We start from the raw sequence: 13833 nt of genomic DNA, 5'->3' as shown, positions 1-13833 counted from the left end.
AGATACAGTCATCAAACACCTAGGACAAGATACAGTCATCAAACACCTAGAACAAGATACAGTCATCAAACACCTAGAACAAGATACAGTCATCAAACACCTAGGACATGATACAGTCATCAAACACCTAGGACAAGATACAGTCATCAAACACCTAGAACAAGATACAGTCATCAAACACCTAGAACAAGATACAGTCATCAAACACCTAGAACAAGATACAGTCATCAAACACCTAGGACAAGATACAGTCATCAAACACCTAGGACATGATACAGTCATCAAACACCTAGAACATGATACAGTCATCAAACACCTAGAACATGATACAGTCATCAAACACCTAGAACAAGATACAGTCATCAAACACCTAGGACATGATACAGTCATCAAACACCTAGAACAAGATACAGTCATCAAACACCTAGAACATGATACAGTCATCAAACACCTAGAACATGATACAGTCATCAAACACCTAGAACAAGATACAGTCATCAAACACCTAGAACAAGATACAGTCATCAAACACCTAGAACAAGATACAGTCATCAAACACCTAGAACAAGATACAGTCATCAAACACCTAGAACAAGATACAGTCATCAAACACCTAGGACATGATACAGTCATCAAACACCTAGAACAAGATACAGTCATCAAACACCTAGAACATGATACAGTCATCAAACACCTAGAACATGATACAGTCATCAAACACCTAGGACAAGATACAGTCATCAAACACCTAGAACAATATACAGTCATCAAACACCTAGGACATGATACAGTCATCAAACACCTAGGACATGATACAGTCATCAAACACCTAGAACAAGATACAGTCATCAAACACCTAGAACAAGATACAGTCATCAAACACCTAGAACAAGATACAGTCATCAAACACCTAGAACAAGATACAGTCATCAAACACCTAGAACAAGATACAGTCATCAAACACCTAGAACATGATACAGTCATCAAACACCTAGAACATGATACAGTCATCAAACACCTAGAACAAGATACAGTCATCAAACACCTAGAACATGATACAGTCATCAAACACCTAGAACAAGATACAGTCATCAAACACCTAGGACATGATACAGTCATCAAACACCTAGAACAAGATACAGTCATCAAACACCTAGAACAATATACAGTCATCAAACACCTAGAACAATATACAGTCATCAAACACCTAGAACAAGATACAGTCATCAAACACCTAGAACAATATACAGTCATCAAACACCTAGAACAAGATACAGTCATCAAACACCTAGAACAAGATACAGTCATCAAACACCTAGGACATGATACAGTCATCAAACACCTAGAACAAGATACAGTCATCAAACACCTAGAACAAGATACAGTCATCAAACACCTAGAACAAGATACAGTCATCAAACACCTAGAACATGATACAGTCATCAAACACCTAGAACAAGATACAGTCATCAAACACCTAGGACAAGATACAGTCATCAAACACCTAGAACAAGATACAGTCATCAAACACCTAGAACAAGATACAGTCATCAAACACCTAGAACATGATACAGTCATCAAACACCTAGAACATGATACAGTCATCAAACACCTAGAACAAGATACAGTCATCAAACACCTAGAACAGACAAAGATACAATCATCAAGGTGAGAGGTTACAGGTGAGGGGTGAGAGATGAGGGGTGAGAGGTGAGGGATGAGAGATGAGGGATGAGAGGTGAGGGGTGAGAGATGATGGGTGAGAGGTGAGGGGTGAGAGATGAGGGGTGAGAGGTGAGGGGTTAGAGATGAGGGATGAGAGGTGAGGGATGAGAGATGAGGGATGGGAGGTCAGGGGTGAGAGATGAGGGGTGAGAGGTGAGGGGTGAGAGATGAGGGGTGAGAGGTGAGGGGTTAGAGATGAGGGATGAGAGGTGAGGGGTGAGAGATGATGGGTGAGAGGTGAGGGGTGAGAGATGAGGGGTGAGAGGTGAGGGGTTAGAGATGAGGGATGAGAGGTGAGGGATGAGAGATGAGGGATGGGAGGTCAGGGGTGAGAGATGAGGGGTGAGAGGTGAGGGGTGAGAGATGAGGGGTGAGAGATGAGGGGTGAGAGGTGAGGGGTTAGAGATGAGGGATGAGAGATGAGGGGTGAGAGGTGATGGGTTCAAGGTGAGGGATGAGAGGTGAGAGGTGAGGGGTTAGAGGTGAGAGGTGAGGGGTGAGAGATGAGGGGTGAGAGGTGAGGGGTTAGAGATGAGGGATGAGAGATGAGGGGTGAGAGGTGATGGGTTCAAGGTGAGGGATGAGAGATGAGGGGTGAGAGGTGAGGGGTTAGAGGTGAGAGGTGATGGGTGAGCGGTTGATGGTGAGGGCTGAGAGGTTATAGGTGAGGGATGAGAGGTGAGGGGTGAGAGGTGAGGGGTGAGGGGTGAGAGGTGAGGGGTGAGAGATGAGAGGGGTTCAAGGTGAGAGGTGAGGGGTGAGAGGTGAGGGATGAGAGATGAGGGATGAGAGGTGAGGGGTGAGAGATGATGGGTGAGAGGTGAGGGGTGAGAGATGAGGGGTGAGAGGTGAGGGGTTAGAGATGAGGGATGAGAGGTGAGGGATGAGAGATGAGGGATGGGAGGTGAGGGGTGAGAGATGAGGGGTGAGAGGTGAGGGGTGAGAGATGAGGGGTGAGGGGTGAGAGATGAGGGGTGAGAGGTGAGGGGTTAGAGATGAGGGATGAGAGATGAGGGGTGAGAGGTGATGGGTTCAAGGTGAGGGATGAGAGGTGAGGGGTGAGAGGTGAGGGATGAGAGGTGAGGGGTGAGAGGTGAGAGGTGAGGGATGAGAGGTCACGGATGAGAGTTGAGAGATGAGGGATGAGAGATGAGGGATGAGAGGTGAGGGATGAGGGGTTCAACGTGGTACAGACCTGCAGTATGAGGCACCACTCGGCCTGACAGGTGACGTCTTCACAGGGTTGGTACAACCCCAGAGTCACACAGTTCAGGAGAATCACGATCATGGAGACGTGCTCAAACCACGTAGAGACCTGGGTTAAGGACTACACACTGAGACACGGCCTACTGAATACAGACAGTACAGGAGAATCACTACCATGGAGACCTGGGTTAAGGACTACACACTGAGACATGGCCTACTGAATACAGACAGTACAGGAGAATCACTACCATGGAGACCTGGGTTAAGGACTACACACTGAGACATGACCTACTGAATACAGACAGTACAGGAGAATCACTACCATGGAGACCTGGGTTAAGGACTACACACTGAGACATGGCCTACTGAATACAGACAGTACAGGAGAATCACTACCATGGAGACCTGGGTTAAGGACTACACACTGAGACATGGCCTACTGAATACAGACAGTACAGGAGAATCACTACCATGGAGACCTGGGTTAAGGACTACACACTGAGACATGGCCTACTGAATACAGACAGTACAGGAGAATCACTACCATGGAGAGACCTGGGTTAAGGACTACACACTGAGACATGGCCTACTGAATACAGACAGTACAGGAGAATCACTACCATGTAGAGACCTGGGTTAAGGACTACACACTGAGACATGGCCTACTGAATACAGACAGTACAGGAGAATCACTACCATGGAGACCTGGGTTAAGGACTACACACTGAAACATGGCCTACTGTATACAGACAGTACAGGAGAATCACTACCACGTAGAGACCTGGGTTAAGGACTACACACTGAGACATGGCCTACTGAATACAGACAGTACAGGAGAATCACTACCATGTAGAGACCTGGGTTAAGGACTACACACTGAGACATGGCCTACTGAATACAGACAGTACAGGAGAATCACTACCATGGAGACCTGGGTTAAGGACTACACACTGAGACATGGCCTACTGAATACAGACAGTACAGGAGAATCACTACCATGGAGAGACCTGGGTTAAGGACTACACACTGAGACATGACCTACTGAATACAGACAGTACAGGAGAATCACTACCATGGAGAGACCTGGGTTAAGGACTACAACACTGAGACATGGTCTACTGAATACAGACAGTACAGGAGAATCACTACCATGGAGAGACCTGGGTTAAGGACTACACACTGAGACATGGCCTACTGAATACAGACAGTACAGGAGAATCACTACCATGGAGACCTGGGTTAAGGACTACACACTGAGACATGGCCTACTGAATACAGACAGTACAGGAGAATCACTACCATAGAGACCTGGGTTAAGGACTACACACTGAGACATGGCCTACTGAATACAGACAGTACAGGAGAATCACTACCATGGAGACCTGGGTTAAGGACTACACACTGAGACATGGCCTACTGAATACAGACAGTACAGGAGAATCACTACCATGGAGACCTGGGTTAAGGACTACAACACTGAGACATGGCCTACTGAATACAGACAGTACAGGAGAATCACTACCATGGAGAGACCTGGGTTAAGGACTACACACTGAGACATGGCCTACTGAATACAGACAGTACAGGAGAATCACTACCATGGAGACCTGGGTTAAGGACTACACACTGAGACATGGCCTACTGAATACAGACAGTACAGGAGAATCACTACCATAGAGACCTGGGTTAAGGACTACACACTGAGACATGACCTACTGAATACAGACAGTACAGGAGAATCACTACCATGGAGACCTGGGTTAAGGACTACACACTGAGACATGGCCTACTGAATACAGACAGTACAGGAGAATCACTACCATGGAGACCTGGGTTAAGGACTACACACTGAGACATGGCCTACTGAATACAGACAGTACAGGAGAATCACTACCATGGAGACCTGGGTTAAGGACTACACACTGAGACATGGCCTACTGAATACAGACAGTACAGGAGAATCACTACCATGGAGAGACCTGGGTTAAGGACTACACACTGAGACATGGCCTACTGAATACAGACAGTACAGGAGAATCACTACCATGGAGACCTGGGTTAAGGACTACACACTGAGACATGGCCTACTGAATACAGACAGTACAGGAGAATCACTACCATAGAGACCTGGGTTAAGGACTACACACTGAGACATGGCCTACTGAATACAGACAGTACAGGAGAATCACTACCATGGAGAGACCTGGGTTAAGGACTACACACTGAGACATGGCCTACTGAATACAGACAGTACAGGAGAATCACTACCATGTAGAGACCTGGGTTAAGGACTACACACTGAGACATGGCCTACTGAATACAGACAGTACAGGAGAATCACTACCATGTAGAGACCTGGGTTAAGGACTACACACTGAGACATGGTCTACTGAATACAGACAGTACAGGAGAATCACTACCATGGAGACCTGGGTTAAGGACTACACACTGAGACATGGCCTACTGAATACAGACAGTACAGGAGAATCACTACCATGTAGAGACCTGGGTTAAGGACTACACACTGAGACATGGCCTACTGAATACAGACAGTACAGGAGAATCACTATCATGGAGACCTGGGTTAAGGACTACACACTGAGACATGGCCTACTGAATACAGACAGTACAGGAGAATCACTACCATGTAGAGACCTGGGTTAAGGACTACACACTGAGACATGGCCTACTGAATACAGACAGTACAGGAGAATCACTACCATGGAGACCTGGGTTAAGGACTACACACTGAGACATGGCCTACTGAATACAGACAGTACAGGAGAATCACTACCATGGAGACCTGGGTTAAGGACTACACACTGAGACATGGCCTACTGTATACAGACAGTACAGGAGAATCACTACCATGGAGACCTGGGTTAAGGACTACACACTGAGACATGGCCTACTGAATACAGACAGTACAGGAGAATCACTACCATGGAGACCTGGGTTAAGGACTACACACTGAGACATGGCCTACTGAATACAGACAGTACAGGAGAATCACTACCATGGAGACCTGGGTTAAGGACTACACACTGAGACATGGCCTACTGAATACAGACAGTACAGGAGAATCACTACCATGGAGACCTGGGTTAAGGACTACAACACTGAGACATGGCCTACTGAATACAGACAGTACAGGAGAATCACTACCATGGAGAGACCTGGGTTAAGGACTACACACTGAGACATGGCCTACTGAATACAGACAGTACAGGAGAATCACTACCATGGAGACCTGGGTTAAGGACTACACACTGAGACATGGCCTACTGAATACAGACAGTACAGGAGAATCACTACCATAGAGACCTGGGTTAAGGACTACACACTGAGACATGACCTACTGAATACAGACAGTACAGGAGAATCACTACCATGGAGACCTGGGTTAAGGACTACACACTGAGACATGGCCTACTGAATACAGACAGTACAGGAGAATCACTACCATGGAGACCTGGGTTAAGGACTACACACTGAGACATGGCCTACTGAATACAGACAGTACAGGAGAATCACTACCATGGAGACCTGGGTTAAGGACTACACACTGAGACATGGCCTACTGAATACAGACAGTACAGGAGAATCACTACCATGGAGAGACCTGGGTTAAGGACTACACACTGAGACATGGCCTACTGAATACAGACAGTACAGGAGAATCACTACCATGGAGACCTGGGTTAAGGACTACACACTGAGACATGGCCTACTGAATACAGACAGTACAGGAGAATCACTACCATAGAGACCTGGGTTAAGGACTACACACTGAGACATGGCCTACTGAATACAGACAGTACAGGAGAATCACTACCATGGAGAGACCTGGGTTAAGGACTACACACTGAGACATGGCCTACTGAATACAGACAGTACAGGAGAATCACTACCATGTAGAGACCTGGGTTAAGGACTACACACTGAGACATGGCCTACTGAATACAGACAGTACAGGAGAATCACTACCATGGAGACCTGGGTTAAGGACTACACACTGAGACATGGCCTACTGAATACAGACAGTACAGGAGAATCACTACCATGTAGAGACCTGGGTTAAGGACTACACACTGAGACATGGCCTACTGAATACAGACAGTACAGGAGAATCACTACCATGTAGAGACCTGGGTTAAGGACTACACACTGAGACATGGCCTACTGAATACAGACAGTACAGGAGAATCACTACCATGGAGACCTGGGTTAAGGACTACACACTGAGACATGGCCTACTGAATACAGACAGTACAGGATAATCACTACCATGGAGACCTGGGTTAAGGACTACACACTGAGACATGACCTACTGAATACAGACAGTACAGGAGAATCACTACCATGGAGACCTGGGTTAAGGACTACACACTGAGACATGGCCTACTGAATACAGACAGTACAGGAGAATCACTACCATGTAGAGACCTGGGTTAAGGACTACACACTGAGACATGGCCTACTGAATACAGACAGTACAGGAGAATCACTACCATGGAGACCTGGGTTAAGGACTACACACTGAGACATGGCCTACTGAATACAGACAGTACAGGAGAATCACTACCATGGAGACCTGGGTTAAGGACTACACACTGAGACATGGCCTACTGAATACAGACAGTACAGGAGAATCACTACCATGGAGACCTGGGTTAAGGACTACACACTGAGACATGGCCTACTGAATACAGACAGTACAGGAGAATCACTACCATGGAGACCTGGGTTAAGGACTACACACTGAGACATGGCCTACTGAATACAGACAGTACAGGAGAATCACTACCATGGAGACCTGGGTTAAGGACTACACACTGAGACATGGCCTACTGAATACAGACAGTACAGGAGAATCACTACCATGGAGACCTGGGTTAAGGACTACACACTGAGACATGGCCTACTGTATACAGACAGTACAGGAGAATCACTACCATGTAGAGACCTGGGTTAAGGACTACACACTGAGACATGGTCTACTGAATACAGACAGTACAGGAGAATCACTACCATGGAGACCTGGGTTAAGGACTACACACTGAGACATGGCCTACTGAATACAGACAGTACAGGAGAATCACTACCATGTAGAGACCTGGGTTAAGGACTACACACTGAGACATGGCCTACTGAATACAGACAGTACAGGAGAATCACTATCATGGAGACCTGGGTTAAGGACTACACACTGAGACATGGCCTACTGAATACAGACAGTACAGGAGAATCACTACCATGTAGAGACCTGGGTTAAGGACTACACACTGAGACATGGCCTACTGAATACAGACAGTACAGGAGAATCACTACCATGGAGACCTGGGTTAAGGACTACACACTGAGACATGGCCTACTGAATACAGACAGTACAGGAGAATCACTACCATGGAGAGACCTGGGTTAAGGACGACACACTGAGACATGGCCTACTGAATACAGACAGTACAGGAGAATCACTACCATGGAGACCTGGGTTAAGGACGACACACTGAGACATGGCCTACTGAATACAGACAGTACAGGAGAATCACTACCATGGAGACCTGGGTTAAGGACTACACACTGAGACATGGCCTACTGAATACAGACAGTACAGGAGAATCACTACCATGGAGACCTGGGTTAAGGACTACACACTGAGACATGGCCTACTGAATACAGACAGTACAGGAGAATCACTACCATGGAGAGACCTGGGTTAAGGACTACACACTGAGACATGGCCTACTGAATACAGACAGTACAGGAGAATCACTACCATGGAGACCTGGGTTAAGGACTACACACTGAGACATGGCCTACTGAATACAGACAGTACAGGAGAATCACTACCATGGAGACCTGGGTTAATCACTATGAATCACTCATGAACTGTATTCACGATACAGCACTGCCTCTTACCTGTGACTGTATTCACGATACAGCACTGCCTCTTACCTGTGACTGTATTCACGATACAACACTGCCTCTTACCTGTGACTGTATTCACGATACAACACTGCCTCTTACCTGTGACTGTATTCACGATACAGCACTGCCTCTTACCTGTGACTGTATTCACGATACAACACTGCCTCTCACATGTGACTGTATTCACGATACAGCACTGCCTCTCACATGTGACTGTATTCACGATACAGCACTGCCTCTCACATGTGACTGTATTCACGATACAGCACTGCCTCTTACCTGTGACTGTATTCACGATATAACACTGCCTCTTACCTGTGACTGTATTCACGATACAGCACCTCCTCTTACCTGTGACTGTATTCACGATACAACACTGCCTCTTACCTGTGACTGTATTCACGATACAGCACCTCCTCTTATCTGTGACTGTATTCACGATACAACACTGCCTTTTACCTGTGACTGTATTCACGATACAGCACTGCCTCTTACCTGTGACTGTATTCATGATACAGCACTGCCTCTTTCTTACCTGTGACTGTATTCACGATACAACACTGCCTCTTTCTTACCTGTGACTGTATTCACGATACAGCACTGCCTCTTACCTGTGACTGTATTCACGATACAACACTGCCTCTTACCTGTGACTGTATTCACGATACAACACTGCCTCTTACCTGTGACTGTATTCACGATACAACACTGCCTCTTACCTGTGACTGTATTCACGATACAGCACTGCCTCTTACCTGTGACTCTATTCATGATACAACACTGCCTCTTACCTGTGACTGTATTCACGATACAGCACTGCCTCTTACCTGTGACTGTATTCACGATACAACACTGCCTCTTACCTGTGACTGTATTCACGATACAGCACCTCCTCTTACCTGTGACTGTATTCATGATACAACACTTCATCTTACCTGTGACTGTATTCACGATACAGCACTGCCTCTTACCTGTGACTGTATTCACGATACAGCACTGCCTCTTACCTGTGACTGTATTCACGATACAACACTGCCTCTTACCTGTGACTGTATTCATTATACAGCACTGCCTCTTATCTGTGACTGTATTCATTATACAACATTGCTTCTTACGCCTTATTGTTTTTATAAAATTGTTACCAACATATTCAAATAACAACGAATTACATATTTTAATTAAAACATTATTTTGATCAAATTAATTCATAAAATGTCATTCTTTCACCAGAAGATAAAGTCCAGACAAAAAATCAATTTATTAAGTTATTTTGGTCCTGTTGCTTACAGACCCAGTCATTCATCATTATTATTTTACAGAGTTGCTATGGGCCCTCGTCGTCCGTTGTAAACAAACCGGTTGCTAAGCATGCTGGGTAACATCAGCTAACTAAGTCATGTCAAACTTTGAACCTGGAATGAAAGTGAAACATTGTTTCCGAGGCAGGAGGACAGGCAGACAGCGAGGTTTATATTAACCCCCCCCCCCCCCTACACACTACAACACACGAGGCAGGAGGACAGGCAGACAGCGAGGTATATATTAACCCCCCACTACACACTACAACACACTACAACACACTACAACACACGAGGCAGGAGGACAGGCAGACAGCGAGGTTTATATTAACCCCCCACTACACACTACAACACACTACAACACACGAGGCAGGAGGACAGGCAGACAGCGAGGTTTATATTAACCCCCCCACTACACACTACAACACACTACAACACACGAGGCAGGAGGACAGGCAGACAGCGAGGTTTATATTAACCCCCCACTACACACTACAACACACTACAACACACTACAACACACGAGGCAGGAGGACAGGCAGACAGCGAGGTTTATATTAACCCCCCACTACACACTACAACACACTACAACACACTACAACACACGAGGCAGGAGGACAGGCAGACAGCGAGGTTTATATTATTCAGACAGAGACATTATATTCTAGTAGAGATAAATACAAGACTGTAACACATTGCAAAACACTATAACACACTACAACAGACTATAAAATATTACAACACACTACAACAGACTATAAAACACTACAACACATTGTAACACACTACAACACACTACAAAACACTACAACACTATAATACACTATAACACACTACAAAACACTACAACAGACTATAAAACACTACAACACACTACAACAGACTATAAAACACTATAACACATTTCAACACACTATAACACACTACAACACACTACAACACACTATAACACACTATAATACACTATAACACACTATAATACACTATAACACACTATAATACACTATACCACACTATACCACACTACAACACACTACAACACACTACAACACACTACAACACACTATAACACACTATAATACACTATAACACACTATAACACACTACAAAAGACTATAAAACACTACAACACATTTCAACACACTATAACACACTATACCACACTACAACACACTACAACACACTATAACACACTACAACACACTACAACACACTATAACACACTATAATACACTATAACACACTATAACACACTACAACACACTATAACACACTACAACACACTACAACACACTATAATACACTATAACACACTATAATACACTACAACACACTATAACACACTACAACACACTACAACACACTATAACACACTATAATACACTATAACACACTATAACACACTATAATACACTACAACACACTACAACACACTATAATACACTATAACACACTATAATACACTATACCACACTACAACACACTACAACACACTATAACACACTACAACACACTACAACACACTACAACACACTATAACACACTATAATACACTATAACACACACTATAACACACTATAGGCCAGCAGCATACCACCCTGCATACCACTGCTGGCTTGCTTCTGAAGCTAAGCAGGGTTGGTCCTGGTCAGTCCCTGGATGGGAGACCAGGTGCTGCTGGAAGTGGTGTTGGAGGGCCAGTAGGAGGCACTCTTTCCTCTGGTCTAAACAAAGATCCCAATGCCCCAGGGCAGTGATTGGGGACACTGCTCTGTGTAGGGTGCCGTCTTTCGGATGGGACGTTAAACGGGTGTCCTGACTCTCTGAGGTCATTAAAGATCCCATGGCACTTATCGTAAGAGTAGGGGTGTTAACCCCGGCGTCCTGGCTAAATTCCCAATCTGGCCCTCAACCATCACGGTCACCTAATAATCCCCAGTTTACAATTGGCTCATTCATCCCCCTCCTCTCCCCTGTAACTATTCCCCAGGTCGTTGCTGCAAATGAGAACGTGTTCTCAGTCAACTTACCTGGTAAAATAACGGTTAAATAAATAAATAAATAAATAAATAAAAATACACTACAACACATTTCAACACACTATAATACACTACAACACACTACAACACATTTCAACACACTATAATACACTACAACACACTACAACACACTATAACACACTATAATACATTTCAACACACTACAACACACTACAACACACTACAACACACTACAACACACTATAATACACTACAACACACTATAACACACTACAACACATTTCAACACACTATAATACACTACAACACACTACAACACACTATAATACACTAGAACACACTATAATACACTACAACACACTACAACACACTATAACACACTATAACACACTACAGCACACTATAACACACTATAACACACTACAACACACTATAACACACTATAACACACTACAACACACTATAACACACTATAACACACTACAACACACTACAACACACTACAACACACTACAACACACTACAACACACTACAGCACACTACAGCACACTATAACACACTACAACACACTACAACACACTACAACACACTATAACACACTACAACACACTACAACACACTACAACACACTACAACACACTACAACACACTACAACACACTATAACACACTATAACACACTATAACACACTACAACACACTACAACACACTACAACACACTATAACACACTACAACACACTACAACACACTATAACACACTATACCACACTACAACACACTACAACACACTACAACACACTACAACACACTACAACACACTATAACACACTACAACACACTACAACACACTACAACACACTACAACACACTACAACACACTATAACACACTATACCACACTACAACACACTATAACACACTATAACACACTACAACACACTACAACACACTATAATACACTATAATACACTACAACACACTACAACACACTACAACACACTATAACACACTATACCACACTACAACACACTATACCACACTACAACACACTATAACACACTATAACACATTATAATACACTATAACACACTACAACACACTACAACACACTATAACACACTATACCACACTACAACACACTATAACACACTACAACACACTATAATACACTATAATACACTACAACACACTATAACACACTATAACACACTATACCACACTACAACACACTATAACACACTATACCACACTACAACACACTATACCACACTACAACACACTATAACACACTACAACACACTACAACACACTATAACACACTATAACACACTATACCACACTATAACACACTATAACACACTACAACACACTACAACACACTATAACACACTATAACACACTATACCACACTATACCACACTACAACACACTACAACACACTATAACACACTATAACACACTATACCACACTATAACACACTATAACACACTACAACACACTACAACACACTATAACACACTATAACACACTATAACACACTACAACACACTACAACACACTACAACACACTATAACACACTATACCACACTACAACACACTATAACACACTACAACACACTATAACACACTATACCACACTACAACACACTATACCACACTACAACACACTA

At 44.1% G+C, this 13833-nt stretch overlaps 1 protein-coding gene across 1 annotated transcript in view; it reads right to left on the bottom strand.

The window, feature by feature from the left end:
- Nucleotides 1-13833, bottom strand: part of LOC139540059 (voltage-dependent T-type calcium channel subunit alpha-1H-like) — a 178780-nt gene that overhangs the window by 126789 nt on the left and 38158 nt on the right. The window contains exon 3 of the mRNA XM_071343603.1: nt 2921-3033. Within this exon, the coding sequence (XP_071199704.1) occupies nt 2921-3033 (113 nt within the window). The remainder of the gene's footprint in view (nt 1-2920; nt 3034-13833) is intronic.

The sequence above is a fragment of the Salvelinus alpinus genome, chromosome 1 (assembly GCF_045679555.1).
Source record: "Salvelinus alpinus chromosome 1, SLU_Salpinus.1, whole genome shotgun sequence".
Taxonomy (NCBI): Eukaryota; Metazoa; Chordata; class Actinopteri; order Salmoniformes; family Salmonidae; genus Salvelinus; species Salvelinus alpinus.
Note: the sequence above shows the minus strand (reverse complement) of the source record. Positions and strands in the feature narration are given on the sequence as shown.